This window comes from Cydia strobilella, chromosome 1 (assembly GCF_947568885.1).
Source record: "Cydia strobilella chromosome 1, ilCydStro3.1, whole genome shotgun sequence".
NCBI lineage: Eukaryota > Metazoa > Arthropoda > Insecta > Lepidoptera > Tortricidae > Cydia > Cydia strobilella.
This window is the reverse complement of record NC_086041.1, coordinates 35,315,872-35,338,498: the sequence shown is the minus strand read 5'-3', so window position 1 is coordinate 35,338,498 and position 22,627 is coordinate 35,315,872. Positions and strand designations below refer to the sequence as shown.

The 22,627-nt window shown below is 37.2% G+C and overlaps 1 protein-coding gene across 3 annotated transcripts in view; it reads left to right on the top strand.

The window, feature by feature from the left end:
* The window catches only part of LOC134745227 (CUGBP Elav-like family member 4), a 329,485-nt gene that overhangs the window by 65,517 nt on the left and 241,341 nt on the right, over positions 1-22,627 (top strand). For 2 of the 3 annotated variants that reach the window (XM_063679225.1, XM_063679232.1), the window contains exon 3: positions 19,404-19,529. In XM_063679225.1, coding sequence (XP_063535295.1) covers positions 19,404-19,529 — 126 coding nt within the window. Of the gene's footprint in view, positions 1-15,525; positions 15,562-19,403; positions 19,530-22,627 lie in introns of all 3 variants that reach the window. The other variant, XM_063679238.1, reaches the window with a different exon arrangement.

Genomic DNA, 22,627 nt, shown 5'->3' with positions numbered 1-22,627 from the left:
TTCGGTTACCGCGATAGTTACTCATGAAATAAAACTATGAAAACGGATTATATCGCGTATATTGAGTTTATAATACCTCCCAACGTTTCGAACCCTTTATTATGAGAGTATTATGGTTATGCCGTTTTAATTATTAACAGTAAGCCAAAGAGGATATAATAGGATGGAGCGGCGGACTGTTATAGTAAATTTTGTAGCCACAGTAAATTCACTACCATCTGCCACTGTGTCGATAGACACACGATTAAAACTTAAAATGAAGATGTATAAAAATACCATAATAGTACATTATGATACAAGTGTGCTAAGTTGGTCATTACACACGAGGCGATTTTGTGCGCGCGAGCTGTAAGCGAGCGCGCAATAAGAAAGCCGATGTGTGTAATGACCAATGCACACGCGTTTCATACGACTTTTTCAATACACTTGCGAGAAAAAAAGAAACTCATATTAATCAAATTTTAATAGTTAAAACAGTTAGTATTGTGTGTTGCATCTGTCATACTGCCGGCCGCCCCTCGCCCCGGCCGCGGGCGGCACGGCGGGCGGGCCGGCCGGGCCGCGCACCGCGCAGGCGGTCGGGCGCGCCGGTACCCGCCAGTCCGACCAATTAAAGAAGGCTCCCTTTCCATGCATATTATTAGCAATCAGTTACCTTCTTAACTCAGTCGGATAATATAATGAAAAAGCACTAGTGAAATGATACACTGAAAGAGCACGCGTGTTTAATATCTAGGATTATGAGCCAAAAATCGGTGGAATAAAAACGTCGTTTTGAGCAAGTGTGTTGAAAAATGTATTTATATACTTATAGATATTTTTTTTATTTTATTTGCATCAATTATTTTTATATTATTTTGACCCATGTTCTTTCTTGATATGCGTTAAAATTGTTAAATAACAAACGAAACCGTCAATGCCATCTATACGAGAGTAGGCCAAAGGTAGTGGCGCCATCTCATCTAGAATCAAATGTTCTTGATTTTCGAGGTAAGTTTTTTCCTTAGACTGTATCTATCTATTACGGACTCTAAGAACAAATTAAATTATTTTCTATGAAAATATTTTCATCTATTACGGAGTTATATATATCTTTGGTTAAGCTTAGAATAAATTTAAAAGTGGAAAAATTACTGCCTTGGGTGAGACTTGAACTTACGGCCTTTGGATCGATACTTCAGCGATCTGCCAACTGAGCAGACCCAAGATCCAAGGCAGTAATTTTTCCACTTTTAAATTTATTCTTAGCTTAATAACATCGTTCGCAGACGTTTCTGCTTTAAAAAAATTAATTAATTAACAGTTAATTGAAAAAACAATCATCCTTTATTATTTAAACATAACACACACGTGGACGTGACGTAATCATATTTATAGAAAGTTATTTTTAAGCAGTTCAATATAAAACGAAATTTGACCGTCATTGAACTGTTGGACTTAATTGGTTCGTAACAAGGGCCTGACACTCTTTGATAGAGAAAGATAGTCTTATTGCGATTCCTATAAGAGGAAAGAGAAAATAGTGCCATGCTTTGTCCTTATCACCGACCGGGTGGCATCATAGGTAGGAGGCGATGGCGAAATACTGAAATTTATAAGAGTGAAAGAGAAAAAATATATGCTGCCCAAATTTTATATGAATATTCTTTCTCTTACCCCCGGTCGCTCGATGGCGCGTCTACTACTTGTATTATACTATGTCTATGGTTCGTAACGTTCGTGAAATACGGTAAATTCGAAATAAATCAATTACGTTATTCTACTCGAGATTATAACTAAGCCTTAGAGAACCGATGGGAGCGATATTATGGTGTTACAGACGGAACCGAAAATACGTTGACATTTTTTTTATAATTTTTAAACTAACCCGGGACTTAATCGCGCACAAACTTACGTTTATTTATGGCAAAGATAGATATAACTCCGTAATAGATGGATACAGTCTAAGGAAAAAACGTGCCTCGAAAATCACGAAAATTTGATTCTCGATCAGAGGGCGCCACTAGTTTTGGCCTACACTCGTATAGAGGGCGTTGACGGTTTCGTTTGTTATTTATAATTTTAACGCATATCAGTGAAAGAACATGGGTCAAAATCATAAAAATAATTAATGCAAATAAAAAAAAAAACATTTATCCATATTTAAATACATTTTATCGTATTTTTATAATATTTATTTTTAGTTTTAAAGTGTGTCGACAGATGGCAGTGAATTTACTGGGGTTACAAAATTTACTATGACAGTACCGCTCTAGTATAAGTTACTCTATGTTTATGGCCTGACGTTTCGAACGTGACGTCGTTCGTGGTCACAGGCAGACTGGCGAGGAATTGTATCAACATCTTCTTGCCGCCACGTCAGGCCATAAATAAACGTAGTACGCGATTAAGTCACGTGTTCGTTTTAAAATTATGAGTGAAAATCGTGTTAGTTTAAATCAGTATTTTTTTTTATTGTGGCATATTGTTGGTAATTTTAAAAATCGTTTTCGTTTATGTATTAAAAAGAGAATATTTTGGAAATAATATGTTTTTAGTTAAATGAGTTTTGAGTTTAAATTTTTGATTAGGTACATTTTGTAAAAGATGTGTAGGTCAAACCTTACAAACCTTCAAAAAAAGAGCGTACTCCCATTTTAAGTCCCCGGCAAGCTCGGTTCTCGATACAAACGTAGTTCTCATTTTAAAATTACTAGCTAGATTGCTCTGAAACTTTGTATTTCCAATAGGATAAGGTATATGTAGGTCGGTATGAAATAGGAGGCATACGAGCAGACGAATTGCCTGATGGTAAGCAATTACCGTTGCCCATGGACACCCGCAACACCAGAGGGCCCTTAAGAGATCCGGGCAAGGTCGGCCGAATTTCACCTTCCCATACAAACGTAGTTCCGCTCTCATTTTAAAACTACGTGTTGGATTGTAATGAAACTTTGTACATACAATGACATGAGTTATATCTAGGTCTGAAATTAGTTTATATAGCTCCAGTTTATAAAACAAACGAAATAGAGCAAAAACAAGTTTTGTATTAAAAACTTAAATTCGCTTTATTTTTTTAACTATGTTATCTGAAGCTACATAAACTAATTACAGATATAGATATACCTGATCCTATTGTAAGTACAAAGTTTAAGAGCAATCTAGCTAGTCGTTTTAAAATGAGAGCAGAACTACGTTTGTATGGAGAACCGAGCTTGCTGGAGACCCTTAATAAATAAATAAATATAAATAAATATTATAGGACATTCTTACACAGATTGACTAAGTCCCACAGTAAGCTCAAGAAGGCTTGTGTTGTGGGTACTCAGACAACGATATATATAATATACAAATACATAAATACATATAAAACACCCAAGACTCAGGAACAAATATCTGTGCTCATCACACAAATAAATGCCCTTACCGGGATTCGAACCCAGGACCATCGGCTTCACAGGCAGGGTCACTACCCACTAGGCCAGACCGGTCGGCAATACGTTAGTAATACATTGTGAAATGTGAACACCGCTTACACGTGGCAACCTCGACCTTCCCTTGTAGGTAAATCATTTCATCCTTGTATTTAGAAAAGGGTTAATATTGCAAGGCATAATAGCTGACGCATAATACGAATATGGAGAATTTCAAATATGGGATGTTAGTTCTTTTGCAAAAGATTTCGGATACATTTCGGGGAGTGCGCACAGGAACTGCACGACCTGATCCCACCTTCCCCTTTCCATCATCGGACATCCAGGCGCGGGGAGCGTATGCACCCGTTCGTGGTCCACATTCCATTCGTTCGGACGAAACGTTTTGCCTCCTCCTTTTTGGTACGGACGGCTAAGGAATGGAATGCGCTCCCGCCATCTGTATTCCCTGATCAATATGACCTCGGTCTCTTTAAAACAAGAGTGAATAGGCTGTTACTGAACCGGTGAGCTCCATCTTAGGCCCTGTCTTCACTTTCCATCAGGTGTGACTGATCATCGCCATCAGTTTATAATAAAAAAAAAAAGATTTACTTGTATATATTTGTAACACGTGTCTATTTGCCTTTTATATTCTAAAGTAGATGTTACCTGCAACTTCGTTGGGATTTTATCTAAATTGGGAATACCCCCCAGGTAGCATATATACGTCATTATGACGTCTGTTACGTCATTATGACGTATAAATGACGTCATTATGACGTCGCTGACGTCACTTTGCTACCTGGGCCATTACGCGAAACTGCATAGCGGGCGCCACTACCACAGAGGGTCTGTCGCGAAATAAGTAAATCGAAATTTCATTATCTAACATCTCTGTCACTCTTGCATATACGAGCGCTAACGAGGCAGATAGCGAAATTTCGGATTCGCGTTTCCCCATAGGTCCTCTGAAAACTTTTAAAAAACCTGTTAAAGGTACAGTATGTATAAGATACTCTATGGTTTACTAAAAAGGCTAGTGCTGCACTCTGGTGGCAGAAGATTTCAGTAATATCCCCAATTGTTGTAACACAAACTTACTAGTTTTAACCTCTATACATTTTGCAAACGTAAAGTTGTCGGCCAATTTTTAGTTTTTCGATCTGTTTCCAATATGATACTGATATATCAGTGTCAGAAGTGAATAACCAAAACTCGAATTGGCCTGTGTAAATGTACATCCACAAAATACGCCGTCCACAATCATTGACCCAAACCCTATTCCAACGCGCAACGTCACAATTGGCCAGATTTGACGTGTTATTATTTATTCAATTCAAACCCAATCTTGGGAGTAACAATTATTAGGGAGCGTTGCGAAAACCAAAAGGTACCTATTTTAAAGGGGCCCACTGATTACCAGTCCGCCGGACGATATCGGCCTGTCAGTTGTTCGGAACTGTCAAATTTTTGTTCTAACTGACAGGCTGATATCGTCCGGCGGCCTAAAGGCAGAAGGAATATTTAAGAATAAGGAAAAGGAAATATTTTTCTCACCTGATTTTGAACTTTATTTCAAATTGCTAGTTCAATTTTGCATAATTCCTGACACACTTATGACTTATAAAGTTAACGTTCTAAAAGCTAACGGATTGTGATTTCTGTTTTAGATTGTAAACTAATATTATGCTTCTCAAAAAATATTACATTTATAGACTGAAATCATCACGAAATCATTGTTCTTAATATGGAGCTAAGGCCGAAAAGGATTCGGTCGATTTCGAAATCACCTCAATATAATTATACTACTAACATAACCTCGACTTCATCTGTGCAGAATGATGATGATTATTATTAAAAACTATCCTTTATCCGTTCCCGGGTCTAAAACTGTCTCTATATCAAATTTCATCTAAAATGGTTCAGCGATTTAAACGTGAAGAGGTAACAGACAGAGAGGCAGAAAGAATTACTTTCGCAATATTGTCTTCGGTTACCCCGATAGTTACTCATGAAATAAAACTATGAAAACGGATTATATCGCGTATATTGAATTTATAATACATCCCGACGTTTCGAACCCTTTACAGCGTTCGTGGTCAACGGGTGACATAAACGCGGGTTTACGGCTGTAAAGGGTTCGAAACGTCGGGATGTATTATAAATTCAATATACGCGATATAATCCGTTTTCATAGTTTTATTTCATGAACTACTTTCGCATTTATAATATTAGGATAGGCTTGCGTGCTTTTAAATAAAATCAATTTTCCTTTAAATTGTAATACTAAATTACAAGATACTTAATATTGTCTTCGGTTACCGCGATAGTTACTCATGAAATAAAACTATGAAAACGGATTATATCGCGTATATTGAATTTATAATACATCCCGACGTTTCGAACTCTTTACAGCGTTCGTGGTCAACGGGTGACTGAGGAAAAATTACAAAATGCAAAAATACCCACATACTAAAATAATGAACAATCATAGACTACAAACTTTAAGGCTGGTTGTACATGCAAAATCGGTTCATAAGGCTAGTTATACACTATAATTATTTTTCAAGTAATACGCGATAAAAATAAACTATGCCGGCTCCAACCCTACACCACGGACCCGAGAAGATTTATGTATTATAAATTTTGGGATGTATTATAAATTCAATATACGCGATATAATCCGTTTTCATAGTTTTATTACAAGATACTTAGTTGAGAAATTCCAAACTTACATTGGAATAAAGGAACATACATAAACCTAGAACACATTACACTATTTTACTACGCAGTCGTAAAAAACAAAAGATAAAGTTAATCTACAACTTGAACTTCAACGACACAATAACTATTCTCATTCGACTTGGGTAGGTGGGTCGGTAGTTGACCCACGGCTAACACAACTGACCCACTTTCAGACCCATCTCGTTATGTATTGTATCTGATAAAGCTTTGATGAGCGCGTAATCCCTTTAAATTGACTATCAGCTGTCAGTTGTATAAATAATGATGCGTTATGTTGTTTCATTTTGGTTCGTGGTGTAACTATAGTGATAGTTCAAAGTTTTTGTTTGCAATATAATAGCTGTTTTATGTAGAAGCTTAAATACTGATTTTGGAATGAAAATAGTTTAGTTAAATTGAACTATTTTTTATATATTATAAACTGATCGGCGATTGGCCCTAGTCACACCTGATGTAAAGTGAAGACAGGGCCTAAGATGGAGCTCACCGGTTCAGTAACAGCCTATTCACTCTTGTTTTAAAGAGACCGAGGTCATATTGATCAGGGAATACAGGGAATCAGAATTTTAATAGAAGAAAAATTAAATAAATTATATTCACCTCGACGTATTAACAGTTTTTAAAAACATTGCATTCTTAACCAGTCCATACAAATGTCCACTCAACAATCAAAACAACTTACAGTACAACAACGTGGAAATATGAAAAGTGCCTGCTCCGAGCCTGCTTTGTGAGGAGACACCTGCCCCGGCCCAATTACCAATGTAATTGGCTATTCAAGTTGGCGCGATGGGGCGAACACAGCATGCCTAATTAATGGAATCAACTGTACATTGAAATTTTCGCTCCGCTCGGTTGTTAAGCTACTGGCTGTAATTGTGTTATTATAGCATGCTAAGGAATGGAGTGTTTTTAGTTGAATTTTGTCAGTTCTCAACTACAGTTGAGTTTTTAGTAGTTTAAACGCATTCGTGTTGAATTTTTGGGACTTATTTTAATTCTCGGAAGCATTTTCCCGTGGCGCTTGCATTTAATGTAATAACTATACACGAGATTCACATATATTTTATTTAAAGTTATATTCTGATTTTGTAGCTCTGGTCTACTCTTAAATTATCTGTATTTAATTATTGAGCTCAACATCCCAGGTAGCAAAATGACGTCAAATGACGTCAGCGACGTCGTAATGACGTAATAATGCCGTCATTATGACGTCGCTGACGTCATTTTACGTCATTTTGCTACCTGGGATATGAGAACACTAATATTGTTTTCGGTTACCGCGATAGTTACTCATGAAATAAAACTATGGAGACGGATTATATCGTGTATAATGAAAAAACCGGCCAAGTGCGAGTCGGACTCGCGCACGAAGGGTCCCATACCATTACGGAAAAAAACAGCAAAAAATCACGTTTGTTGTATGGGAGCCCCATTTAAATATTTATATTATTCTGTTTTTAGTATTTGTTGTTGTAGCGGCAACAGAAATACATAATCTGTGAAAATTTCAACTGTCTAGCTATCACGGTTCATGAGATACAGCCTGGTGACAGATGGTCAGCAGAGTCTTAGTAATAGGGTCCCGTTTTTACCCTTTGGGTACGGAACCCTAAAAAGCTGCAAAGTAAGCAAAAACAGTTGTAAGCAAAAGGTTCGGGATGTATTTTAAATTCATTATACGCGATATAATCCGTTTCCATAGTTTCATTTCATATGAGAACAATGTTCTCCTCTCTTCTCATCCTGTAAAAAATTTAGTCGAGTGCGTATTGTGTATATCTATATAGATATATAGACTATTCTTACCTTATTTTAAACATTGGTCGGGTAATGATCTCGATCGTAATAACGAAAGTCATTATTTTCCGCTTCGCATAAAATCATTATTAAGAGCCCTCCCCAGTCCGTAGTTCAACTTTATCGTTTTTTGTAAGCACCCTTAAACTACGTTTAAAAGCAATTTTTAATATAAAATGTTTACGGCATAATTAATCCCCTTGTAAACTTCCGTTCAGGTGGATTCTGGACTTAAAGATATTTTTAAATAAAAAAATTCGAGGTATTTCTCCTATGTCAGATACATGCTTTAATCATCAAAGTGACGTCAGCGACGTCATAATGACATAAAAATTACGGTATTATTACGTCATAATGACGTCGCTGACGTCATAATGACGTATAAATGCTACCTGGGATATATGTCACTTTATAAACAATTTTACACAAAATAGACAAAACATGGTAAAAAACCGGCCAAGTGCGAGTCGGACTCGCGTTCCAACGGTTCCGTACATTACACAATTTAAACAATGTATTTTTTATGTGAAATGTCTTTAAAAAACCTGTAGAGGTCGGATCAAAAACTAAGTAATTAAGTCCGATTCACGCTTGACTGCACAATTATAATAGGTTTTCCGGTGATCTATAGGTAAAGATCTATTTTGTGTAATTTTTTTTTCAAAATTTTTGACCCAGTAGTTTCGGAGATAAAGGGGTCATTTTTTGCCTATTTTCTTGATAACTTCTAAACTATTTATCTTAAAATTATAAAAAATATATATTTGAGATTCCCACAATGAGCTCTTTCATTTGATATGTAACATGATATAGTTCGACAAACTTTATTTTTTAATTTTCTCAATTACCCCTCAAAAGTGGCCCCCGTGTTTAAAATTAATTTGTTTACGTTACATGTACTTCTTTGGGTCACAAACTTACATATGTGTACCAAATTTCAACTTAATTGGTCCAGTAGTTTCGGAGAAAATAAGCTGTGACAGACGGACAGACAGACAGACAGACAGACGCACGAGTGATCCTATAAGGGTTCCGTTTTTTCCTTTTGAGGTACGGAACCCTAAAAAATGTACAAAAGCGAACTTATGCCTAAAATGGATCACCTCCCGCGAAACTTCTTAGTCTTGTGACCGCAAAATATAATATTTACAATTGCACTAGCACCATACAGTAATATGAAGTCACAAATCATATTTTGTAAATAACTTATAATATTGTGACATGTAATACGAATTATTATGAATAAATATATGAATATGAATATGAATGCACTCGTAAAAATAATCCTTTAAAATTACGAAGAACATTCAAATCATACAAACCCATTCCAGAGTACCGTTAAATAGATTTAAAAAGCAAAAAACAGCATATTCCAATTACAAATTCAAGTAAAAACACAAGCCTAACTTAAAGGCGGGGACACGAGGTACGTGTCCCGAACCCGAACCCGAAACATTGTTCGTAAATATTAGAACTGGTCTGGTCATTAAATTCAGATTTATACGGCCGGCCGGATATCTCTCCCGCGCGACTCTTCTAATGACCACCTAAATTCAGATAATTTCCAGCTTGCTAATAAAGCTGGGTACACATCGGAATTAGTGATTTTAACAGCAGGGAAAATTGTTATGAATATCGGTTGTTTTTTTTTTTCATTTGAGATAATTTTGTGCTTTCTACTAAAGCTTTCTAATGCAGTCCGCGACGCACTATAGCCTCCGGAGCTCAGTTGTAGAGTCTGGTCGCTGGCACGCCCTGCCGCCGCCACTCGTACTGCCGAGACGTGTCCGTTCCCACGCCGACTCACCCTCGAAGGACCAGGATAACTATCCACGAATTCGAATTAAACTAATTACGACACTTGTAAAAACTGACTTTTATTAATCGCGGTACAAGGTATAAAAATACTCCTAACACGGTAACTGAGAGTAGAACGACTGGGCACTTTAAACTTCTTCAGGTTTTCTTGAGGACTTTTTGATAGTAGAAGCTGCTTTTCCGATACTGTGCCTACCCAGTCGTCCTTCCCTGTATTTATACGAAAATTTAAGAAAAGGAAAGCTCCTACGATAAGGAGATAAGATCGATTTCCATTCGTTCGATTCGAAGGGCTCTGATTGGCTAATGACGCTATCCGGCCGCCATCGCCTCGATTTTAGTTATCTCGTTATCGCTTACATTATGTTTACTTAATTAATCACGTAATTATCGAATTAAAACTTATGTATCCTAACATCTAAACCATTAGGCTACTCGATTAGCGAATCTCTTCTGTTCTGCTCGGTAATACTCACACAATACGGGCTATTGTCCGCTCGCGTCGAGGACAATAGCGCGGGTTTTTTGCCCTTTCGCTGGCCGAATACAATACTTTGGCTAGGCCTATGACAATAGTACCTGCACTGATCGATAAACGATATTATTCTCTATGATTTCTACATACATTATTATGGTCGGATATTTATAATTTACGTGATATTTGATCGAACGTACTAACTCCATAGTAAAATCTGAGCGATATCGAAATGCTCGGCGGATTTTGTGTGACCAATGAGAAGTTGATCGTGCGTCCTGCTCATTCTTACCTATCCTTGTCTACATTTTCTTATGATTGGCTATAATTCGTGAGCCAATTAACGAATCTACATTTTAATCTCTTTCTAATGCTTTATCTCACTCTTTTTACTATGGGATTAGGAATTCAAGGGAAATAATTTGACCTTTTCTTATGAAATCGAATGAAACCTAGATACATAACTAATCCTAGGCTATAAAATAACGCGTATATACATGTTACTTACGAACTAATAACAATCTAGAGCGAATTTGCCTACCTAAACGATAAAATCTTTATTAAGAATACAATCTTAAACTATTCGATTTAAATTAACTTAGAATCATCTACTGTCGTGTTAGAGCGTCGCTAACACTTTCTAATAAAGGTATGCAATTTTCATACAAATTAACACGAACTTACTGAAAGTACACTAATGTTAACATTATGTTACCTATGCACAGAATATTTTTATTAACTACCTATAGTTATAGGTAGTTAATAAAAAATAGCAATAGTTGTAGCAAAAACTAGTTCCTTATTCAGATTAAACAATTTGTTATGGTTTTGATACGACCTTGACGATCATTTTAGTAATTGGCGTGCATCGCGCGAGAATATAATATTATATTTAAAAAAACTATTATAATCCTAAAATTTCGTATTGTAAACTATTTCAACCTGCTATTTATTTTCTATACTTACGTTACCACGCATTTAAAAAGTAAACCGACCGACACCGACCCAGCTTAACGCCTCGGTACCGCGCCGCAACCGCACCCAAACCGCAACTCGTTAAGCCTACGGCTAAGCAGTTTTTGCTGAGAGGTGCTTCACTATGCAATCGCACTCGGAATTCAGGTGCCAATTACTCCGAACAATTTTAAATAAGAAAGTGTAGCTTATACACGTACAGTTTGAAAGAAGAAACCTAGAAAAGTTATAGGGAGGCTTTTTTTTTTTTATTGAAAATTTACCAAAAATTATAACATTATAAATACCTTAATCTAATGTTCGCCAAATAGGTACACTAAAATTAAGTAATCAGTTAAGTAGTTAGGTTAGGTTAGCTAGAGGTAGCGGTATACTAGCGTCTTATGAGCGTCGATGTCATATCAGCGGTATGGAAAATGGCGTCGCTGCGCAGTTGCGCAGACGCTGTGTGGGGTGGCCTATACTGCGGGATATTGTTGATAATTTTAACAAACGCTTGACGCGTTTGTGTATTTTGGGTAAAGGGGAAAACATTTTGATGTTAATTCGTTTTGTTTTAAAATGATTGTAGTATTGTCATGATCATTTATATTTAAGTATAGTTATGAATTATGATTCAATATCTTAATTATTTTTAATTGAAAAAAAAAATTGGTAAAATTAAAATGAAACTTTGTTGCTTTTAGTAATATATTGCTACACCAAAATAAGTATTAATGTGTACTGATATGTATTTCCAATTGGACTAAAGCAAAGAAGTGCCGGCAATTTTCATCGGAGTGATGTTATTATGACACCTATTTTTTATTGTTTTATCGTAGAGAATACGCTAAAATAAGCATGTTTTGTAGGAAAAACTTTTCTCTAAAATTAAAAACGGCCGAGATATTTGACCCGCAAGTTGAAACCACTACTTGACAAATTAAAATCAATCATTTGGAACAGGTAAATTTAAGTAACAGAGACAAGATAGGTGCGACGACGAGCGAAGCGAGGAGTGTGTTAGGTTGACCGCGATGATCGTGATCAAACCACCAGAACAGACATGTTATTGTACCTACTAAAAAAAATCTAAGTCTTTTTTTGCACCCCCTTTGCTTCAGGCCAACCGTATGTCCTATCCAGTCGATAATAAACACCAGTTATTTGCTAAACGCACGCAATTACTGTACTTGGTACCATTACCGGCGTTTCGGTCAAACGGTAATGGCCGCGTTAGCCATATTAACACGCCTTTATGAATACGCTGGTGTAATCGGGTTGTTAATAAGCAATCGAACGTTACTTGATAACTACATTACTTGGATCCCAATTTAGATTTTAAAACTTGTTAAAAAAATAGTACATTTCGATGCTAGTGCGGAAAGTATGTCATTACCTCACGAGTACCGAGATATGACATATCCGCACGTGTATCGAACGACGTTTTTTAATACAGTTGCGAAAAAATAAGAAAAGCAACAAGTAAGGAATGGAATTCGAAACTTTTATATTCTGTGACATCATTGACATTGACATTATGAAGAGGTGTTTTTCTAGCTTTTATTCGACTAGAATAGATTTTGTTATTATTATTGAACCCACTTCAATGAAAGTTTTTTTTTCAAATGCATGTTCTATAAGACATAAACAATTGAAAAGACACAAAATATTAAAACATTGTACTATTATTACCTAAATATCGTTATTTACGATTATTTGTGTATCGTATATTTATAAAAACAATATCGAATGTTGCCTTTGGAAACTTAAAACATTCTTGCAGTAAGAAAATACGCCTCTTCTTTGACAGGCGTTCCGTTCCATTCAGACAACTTATTAAGAACGGTTTTTCAACAATAAAAAATAAACGTGTTATATTACTCATAATGATGAAGAGGTAAGTAATAAAATATGAAATATGCATATTTTTCGTATTCTTACATTAACAGTAGGTTTTTATGTTGATTACGACGTTTAAAGGAAACTAATATTAACATTCATCAATAAGTAGTCATGAATTGGAACAAGTAAAAATTTTAAAAAATTGGAAAAGTAAAAAGCACTAGTTCGCGAAAACCAACTTTCCGCACGCTAAACAGCCACGAAAAGTAGCACTTTTTGAGCAACTGTATTAAAAAATGTTTATTGGTTCTTTACAAGTAGTTTACAGCATGGGATGGGATCTTCTTTTAAACATTAGATATGCTTGTGGCAGAAAACCCCGCTCTTCCAAAAACGCTAGGGTATATATAAACCAATATGTTTGTGTTTTTAAATTTAGTATTTAACACTTTAATCTCAAACAAAATACTTATTTTATACTAAAAAGTAGTACTAGCAAGATGGTTACAATAATTCCAAAGTCAAAGTCAAAATATTCTTTATTCAAATAAGCCTAGCAATAAGCACTTTTAAATTGTCAAGTTTAACAAATATTACCTTAATCTAAATATCAGAACAATTTATTGATGCAGTTATTATTATTCTTAAAAACATTTAATTATTATAGATATGTCAAACTTAACATTATTGTTAAGTATTATGAATTTCACTTAAAAAACACACATTTAAAAAAATACTAGTCTAGAAACTTTCTAGAATAAAAATCTAAATGTAAAAAAATACGGATTACCTAATATAGGTATTCATTGAATTATCCCCTGAGTTGGAAGGTCAGATGGCAGTCGCTTTCGTAAAAACTAGTGCCCACGCCAATTCCTGGGATTATCTGCCAAGCCGACCCCAGGCTCCTATGAGCCGTGGCAAAATGCCGGGACAACGCGAGGAAGATGATGATGATTTACGGACCGGGTTCCAAAGCGTTCAAACTGTAGCGAACGCATGGAATCCATCAATAACTCGGACCCCATAAATCGGGGCACAATGCGTGATTGATTAGACAATATTATTACACTTTAATACGAATTTGTTATATTTTGCTGGTGCACAGATTGAAACCCTTTCTGGGATAACAGTACTAGCTAGAACTAGATTTATTAGTACTCGACAGATTTAAGAGAATACCTATATTACGCCCTGGTTGAATTCATTCCTGTACTGGTAGGCCTAGCCAACATAATATTGCCAATTTTTAATATTTTTCATTTCTCATGCTCTGAAAGAGGGTCATTGTTGTTCTTAAAGGTGTGCAGAAAATGATACGTGTCTGCACTAGAGCATTTTACGTTCGAAGTACGATTTTTTTAATTTTTTTACGATACGCAATTGAAATTTGAGTTTAAATGGATTTGTTATACAATTTCCATTCTAATATTTGACTCTCCATTCCATAAATAACGATACTTTTGCCTGAATTGTTAATTGAAAGTACCCTCAAGAAATACTATAAAAATGTATACTTGTCATGTTTTAAAAAAAACACATGCATTTTACTTTCCTCGTATTCGAAATGAAAAGTAGAGTGTTTAACTCGGGTGAAAGGCATCATTTCTGCCTCGGACTATTGGCGCTCTCACTGCGTTCGAGCACCAAAATACCTCGGCAGAAATGAGTGCCTTTCATCCCTTGGTTAACAATCTACTATTCTACGCGATTTTTACAAGCTTTTTATTAACTTGTAAGTAAGTATGTATGTAATATGTAACTATGTTTGTAAGGGTTAAATCTTGCAATTTAAATTTGACCCACTTCCCAGTTTCCGATGAAGCTGAAGATTTGCATAAATATGTAAGTCGGGTGACAATGCAATATTATGGTACTATCGAGCTGATCTGATGATGGAGACAGGAGGTGGCCATAGGAACTCTGTGATAAAACAACGAAACCTAATTGTGTTTGTGATTTTTAGAATTGATTCGATGAGTATTAGTGAATGAAATTTTTGCCAAAAACTTATTTATAATATATCATCAGCCTTATCATACTGTCCTGGCCGGTTTCGACCACGGTGACTAATTTGTGTTGATTATTGAGAGCAATGTTCCTGAGCAAACGTATCTACGCCATGTGATAGCTCAGTAAAGATACGGTTGCGTAAATAATTTTAATAGCCTGATTGTTTTACTATTATTCGTACAGTTACATATGCTGATTCTTAATCTCATATAGCCATCCAGGAGTCGTTACAATCTACCCATTATGATGACCCATGTCAGGCGTGGCTCACTCCGCGATTTCGTCGCGTCGCTACAAGTATATGCGGCCCACACCAATTTTGGTGTCTAGTACCGCGCACCGCAGCGCTAAGGAACGGACGCCTGCTCGCGCTTGCACCTTGCGGTCATATCGTTATATCATTTTGTTAGAGTGAAACTTCTGTACTAGTACTATTATTTATTCCGTGCCCATGTGTAGCATGTTCTTGTGTTCCAGGGGGCGCTGCAAGGAGGCGCGCGTAGGCGATCGCAGGTAGCGTTTAATGTGCGTGCTCTAGGCTGTACTGTTGTCACTGTCTGTCTTATAGCGCGCGGAGTGTCCATGTCGAATCTAATGAACCGCCTTGTGATAGCCCAGGAAAGATACGGTTGCGCTTACGGCCCGGCCACGACATCTCGCGACGGCGGCAGCGGTGAGCGGCGGCCATAGGTTGAAGCGAGACACAGAGATCGGACCTTTCGTTCCCACCTATGGCCGCCGCTCGCCGCTGCCCCCGCCGCGCGATGGCGTGGCCGGGCCGTAATAATTATAATAGCCTGATTTGTTTTATTTAAAGTCAAAAACTATGATTCATTCAAAATATTTAGATCACTACGGTTTCACTCACTAGTATTTCGTCGTGCCTGAGGAAGGACTCCCGACGAGTCCGAAACATGTCGCCAAGAGCGACTAAAAATACTATTGAGTGAAACCGTAGCGATCTAAATATTTTGAAATATGTATGTCTCACGATAGTTTTGTTTCAAATATTTTGAACACGCCCTCTAACGCCTTGACAATGGAGGCGTGTTCAGATATATGTGAGCACCTTGCCTGCTCCAATATATCTGATGGCGACTGTACAAAAAGGCACGGCACTAGGACGTAGTTTATCATAAGGCGTGTTCGAAAACTGGGTTCGACTTGGAAATAAACACTCACTGTGCACTTAGTTATCGTCGTGCTGTCAGAGATTTGTTTTCGTATTCATTTTCGAAAAGTAATTAGTGTGGTTTATGTTATACCATTGATTTTTTTTAACGTCGATTTCTGTAAAGAGCGCCCAAAATTTTGGACAGTGATAAAATTGGGTTTTAACCGCAGCTCGAACAGAAGTCTTGGAAATAACAACTCCCTTAAAAGCTAAAAGAGGATTCCGTAGTGCATTAATCGGTTTTACCCTATGTGTTACCCTGCCCGAACTGCGGAACCCTCCTCATTCATGAAATCACTGCAACGTTAGTGTAATGTGCTAATTATGTGTTGACCTGGGTTTGGATTTTGTTCGTTGTTTTTTTTTTAACTAAAACTGTGTGTAATCTGTGTACATAGAGCTGTTGTTTGTTGACGACAGCTGTAGCGTCGGGGCCAACTTTCGTCGCAAAAAAACGCATCATACTGGCCACTAAACAGTTTTTTTTAGTGGCCAGTACTTGCTAATATGATTAGACTTTCTCCTTCTAACATTGACAACAGTAAACTTAGTGCGCGCGCATACGGCGCAGGAAACGCCCGTAAACCGCGCACACGCGTTTTTACGTCGCCATTTTATTGTAATTGGTCGCTAATTAGGCGCCAGTCATCCGTGAAATTGTCGGCAGCTGTGTGCGCGGTTACGGTGCCTATTTCTCGTTTATGAAAAAATAATGCCCGAATAACACCGATAAGCAGGGTGTTTTGATGTTCTTTGCAAGCCTTATAAGTGTTCTTCGGGCTTTGAAAAGGAAATGGCTACCGAATAGAAATGATTGGTATTTGTCTTTGATGCCAGAGGAATTTTAATGATTTATTTTATTTATGCCAATTAGCTGATTTTTGGCAGTATGTTATTAAACAAACTCATAAGTTATTTGAAGCCATTTTCTTGTTAGAATTGGGATTATTTACAGTTGCAGACTGGCGGTTTTTAAGGAGAAGCGCCGTGTGCGCACGCCCTTATCTCATGAACGTCTTAAAGGTTTGAGGGTCATTGCATAGAGTATAAAACATATTTTAGAATACGTGAAGCATAATGTTACTGTGAAAGATACAAAGAGATCTACAAATCGCAATAGACCCTTAGACTGAACATAACAAAGAAGTCAACTAAATATAGAATAGATAAACAAACGGACATATGAAGGAAAAAATGTACCTATATTGTATTTATATTTTATCTATGATCTTTGTGTAACAGACTTCAAATACGCCAAGATCCGTGTGCGATTCGGATCCGACACGTGAACGCCTGAGACGTAAAATTATCACGGAATAAATAAATAGCCATACGAAGTGGTTGTTAGTTCAATGTCACAATGGACTCTAACTCTACAATAACTACAAAACTATGCACCTGGTTCAAACAGTTGATACCTCCTTGAGGTTGGATTCCCTAATTTTGTTAGCTACTTTATGTAAATAAACTAAAACTATTTCAGAAATTAAAATTGTAATATTCTATTAAATAACGTTATTAATATATTTAAATATGTCTGTGTCTCACGGAAGTTTTGTTATTAAAATTGAAATATTCTCCAGTTTCTAATCCTATATTACAAACAAACGCTAAATGCCAAGTATATTATTTGTAGACGGATTTGTAGCTATTTTTAAGGAGTACTGTAGGTCGTTCTGTTCTGTGTAAGATTGTCCCCAAATATAGTTTTTTTTTTATCGTAACGGAATAGAAATAAAAAAATTGAAACACTTATTTTTCTTATCGGGATCGAAAGAGCTCGTGATTCTGAGTCGAAATAACATAAAAACTTCCAAATTCAAAAAAAAGTTTAGTGTACAACTTGAAATATTTTTTTAAATTTAAAATCGTTTTGCCGACGACATAGTTCTTTTTGCCTCCTCTGCCACAGAACTTCAGCAAATGCTCCAAGATCTGAGCAACGCAAGCCTTCAAGTTGGACTTCAAATGAATCGTGCAAAGACTCAGGTGATGACTAATAGCCCGAAACGTACCGTCGAAGTTGACGGGCAGATTATACAATATGTCAGCGAGTATATATACTTGGGCCAGTTTAGTCTCTTTCAGCGACAGGCAAGACAAGGAAGTTGAGCGCCGTGTTCAAAACGCCTGGAAGAGCTACTGGTCCATGAAGAAGCTAATGAAGGGCGACCTTCCAATGTCACTTAAGCGTAAACTCGTTGACATGTGTATTCTGCCTGTCCTAACCAACGGTGCCCAAACATGGTCACTCACCGAGAGTCAGAAGTCCAAATTGAAGGTTTGCCAGCGAGCAATGGAGCGCAGTATTTTAGGTGTCACTAGGATGTATCGCATCCGAAACACTACATTGCACTCCAAAACAGGCATAGCTGACGTGGGGGAGAAGACCGCTAGGCTGAAGTGGGACTAGGCGGGTCACGTCTGCCGCATGCATCCAGATAGGTGGGCTAGTATAGTCACAAAGTGGATGCCGCAAAAGAAGCGCGGACGTGGCAGGCCCAGACGGAGATGGCGGGACGACTTAGACACCTTCATCGGTAACTGGCCGGAAAAAGCACAACAGCGGGAGTTGTGGAGATCAAGGGGAGGGGCCTTTGCCCAGCAGTGGGACACTTAAACGGTCTATTAAAAAAAATCAGTCTAACCTTCGTACCTACATAATAATATTGAGCCTTTGTTCCTACATAATTATTTATTTATTTAAAATTTAAATCAGGCAACAAAGCCCATATTACAAATACCTTACAAACATACATATATGTATTATATAAACTCAAAACTAAACACTATTTAAGCGAAAAAACGGCGTGGCTCCGTTAAATCGGCTGCTCTTGTGTCGGATTCGGCAGTTTGCCGCGGAACCTCCGAAACACGACACCCTTCGGCCAGAAGTACCTAATAATATAATATTAATATTGTGCCTATTTTTATATTAAAGGAAAAAAATTTAAAAAGTTACGCTTCCGGCAGGACTTGAACCCGCAACCTCCGCAATCCGTGCGTTGCTCTTAACCAATTGAGCTACGCAAGCCTACTAGAACCTTGCATATCTTACTATTCCTTCCCTTATGTTTACGCCTTTGGGGTGGCGTGGAGTATCGCTCGCAGACGTATCTGCATGTTAAAAATTTGGTTTATTGTGCCTATTTGTTGTATTTATCGTTATTGTTTTTCGCAGATCGAAAGCTGTTCGTGGGCATGCTGAGCAAACAACAGACTGAGGAGGATGTGCGGCAACTGTTCACGCCATTCGGGACTATAGAGGAGTGCTCCATACTGCGCGGACCCGACGGCGCGAGTAAAGGTCAGTCCAGTCCTCCTCGCTTTCGATGACGACGACCAGAGCCTGATTTACCCACAGGCTAATAAGGCCTAGGGCGCAAGGACCAAGACGCGCGGCAGCGGCTCTGAGTTAAGACAAACGGGGGGCGGATATACCTATACATAGTCAGCCTAGGGCGGTCAGAACTCTAAGTCAGGCCCTGACGACGACCCTAAAAATAAACCTTATCCCTTAACACATTCACTGCTAACGTTTCCGTTAGCGCTACGCTCGTAGCCGATCCCAGCGATTTGCCCGCTTTGTAGAGGAAAGCAACTACGAACTGAGAACCCGCGGGTTCCCGGCACTTAATCTGTTAATTTAGCACATAAAAATCAAGGTAAAGAAGAGACGTGTTCCATATAGAAAGTTTTAGAGAGATAATTATTATTTTGGCCTTTGGAAACGGTTGTTTTCCTAAAAGTATTAAATTTATCAAAAACAGTGCTTAATAACATTGAAGTTATTTTTAAAGACCAATTAAATGATCCACACGTCGGTGGTTTCTGATTTTTTTATTAAAAATAAAATAAATAAAAATACGTTTAATACCGAGACCAATACCAGACACAATTTAAAATGGTACACCGATGGAAAAAAAACAGAAACATAGAAACATTATGGTGTAGGTAACTTAAACTATAGATTTTTTAGTGTTTGGTAAAAGGATACCAGTTTCAACATATGCTAGGTCAGCTGGTGACGCCTAGCGTTGATTTTCAGACTGTTCCCTCTGCCAAGCATTATCCTAGTATTACATTTTTTTATATATTTTTTTCTTACTATTGGATTGGACTACTAAATCCAGTACAAAATATACCTTTATTTTAAATTTTTATAACCTTTCAGCAGTGTCAGCACTGTAAATAGTTTATACCCACCAGCTTGGGTATAAACGAGTAAATACGGGTAAATTAAGTAAATAATGAGTACTTACTCGTTTTTCTCTGTAAAATGTTGTATCTAATTAGATTTTAGAACGCACCAACACCCAAATTTTATTCAATTTTTTAACATGCAGATACGTCTACGAGCGATACTCCAAATTGTTATATTAAAGGAAAAAATGGAAAAAGTTACACTTCCGGCAGGATTTGAACCCGCAACCTCCGCAATCCGTGCGGCTCTTAACCAATTGAGCTACGGAAGCCTACCAGAACCTTGCAAATCTTTCCATTCCTTTTTACTAATACTTACCAAATTTTATTGTTGTTAATACTGAAACTAAACAACCTAGTCGTAAAGTCCGTAGCAGCCATTAAATTGACACTTTAAAAGCTGTTCGTACTAAAATCATAAAATCAAATTAACTCAAAACATAATATTACATTTTGTAATAACTTATTTTATAACCATTCCCGGTTGTACTTGGACTTATTATTTTTTAATTTCCGAATGACTAATAATGTCTTGCGACTGGATTGTAATATTTAGTCGTCGTTTAGTAATCGTCGTTTCAGTCGCGGCGTGTGCAAAAGCCCTTATTATAATTGTAGCACAAGTTGGCTTCACTTCGACGTACCTAACAACATGTTTGCATTCAAATACATACGTCAGGGTTGACACAAAAGGGTAGTTGACAATTTTTTTAATGGTATCGGTCGATCAGGCCCCAATTTCACCACGGTGACAGGTGCGACAATTGTCGAAATCACTATTACTGACGTCACATGCCTCCATAGGCTACGGAAACCGCTTACCATCGAACGGGCTGGGTTGCTTGTTTGCTACCAACATTTTAATAAAAACAAAACTCCATTATATCGCCAATAAATAAGTACTTATTTTGCGATGCTAATGACAATTGTCACAAGAAACACGACAATTGTCGCAAAATTCCGACACAGAACTTATTTCCTGTCAAGAATTACCGAAAATTCTTATAAATCTTGTGACAATTGTCATCATCATCTTCATAAACGTACCTGTTTTTTGCCGATATAATAAAGTTTTTTTAAATATTACAATGATGGTGGCAAACAGGAATACAGCCCGCCCGATGGTAAGCGGTAACCGTAGCCCATGGATGCCTGTGACGTCAGCAACATTGATGTTTTACAATTGTCGCACCTGTCACCGTGGTGAAATTGGGGCCAGGTTTGTTTTGAGGATCAAATGTCTGTATGGGACCCATTGTCTTAAAGCAATACAAAAGTCACAAATGATGGTCAATGTCTGGCATCGCCACTTTACTGAGCAAACGCTGTAACACAAATAGCAACAAATCGTGTCGTCACTGTGTCACTTTGCTTAGAAGCCGCTTTGCTTAGAACCCGTTCCGATATATGGAAAACAAGGATATTGCGATTTTGTCGGTAAAATGTTGCTATATTGTTGCTATTCAATATTTTTTTAATTAAATGAAAGGAATCGAATGGTACCGTTATTTATTTCCTAAAAAAAGTGATTTTTCGAAATTTTGAGGTCTTGTAATTTTTTAATATTCCCATATATTTTTAAGTTTCCATTTTATTGTGATAAATTGCTCATTTTCTATCTATTTATTTAGTTATAAAATTCAACATGTGTCAACTATCCTATTCGGTAAGTTTAAATAAATAACAAATTTTAATAACTTGAACCATGAAGCCTCGAAGAGTCAGGATCTGCCACCTTAACCCAAGGGTCGGCAACGTGTATGGAACACCCCTGGAGGTGCAGGCGTCCATAAGCTACGGTAACCGCTTATTTTTAGGGCCGTATGCTTGTTTGCCACAGACGTGGTGTAAAAAAAACATGAGAACACCCACCGCCGGCTTCCATTATATGTAATGTCTTATTATTAATCCACACTCTTGTCTAAACATTGTCTTATAATGATATAGTTATTTACGATACAAGTGCGCAAAAGAGGAAATTCGAAACGAGTGGCGATAAATTAAAACACGACCGCAGGGAGTGTTTTAAATCGACACGAGTTGCGAATTACCTATTCGCACGTGTATCGAACAACGTTTTACAGTACATATGACCCTTTAAACTTTCGACATATGCACGAAAAGTGCTATTTACGCACTAGTGCGAGAAAGTAGCACCATATGTACTGTAAATAATATTTATGTAATTTATTTCGCACATGA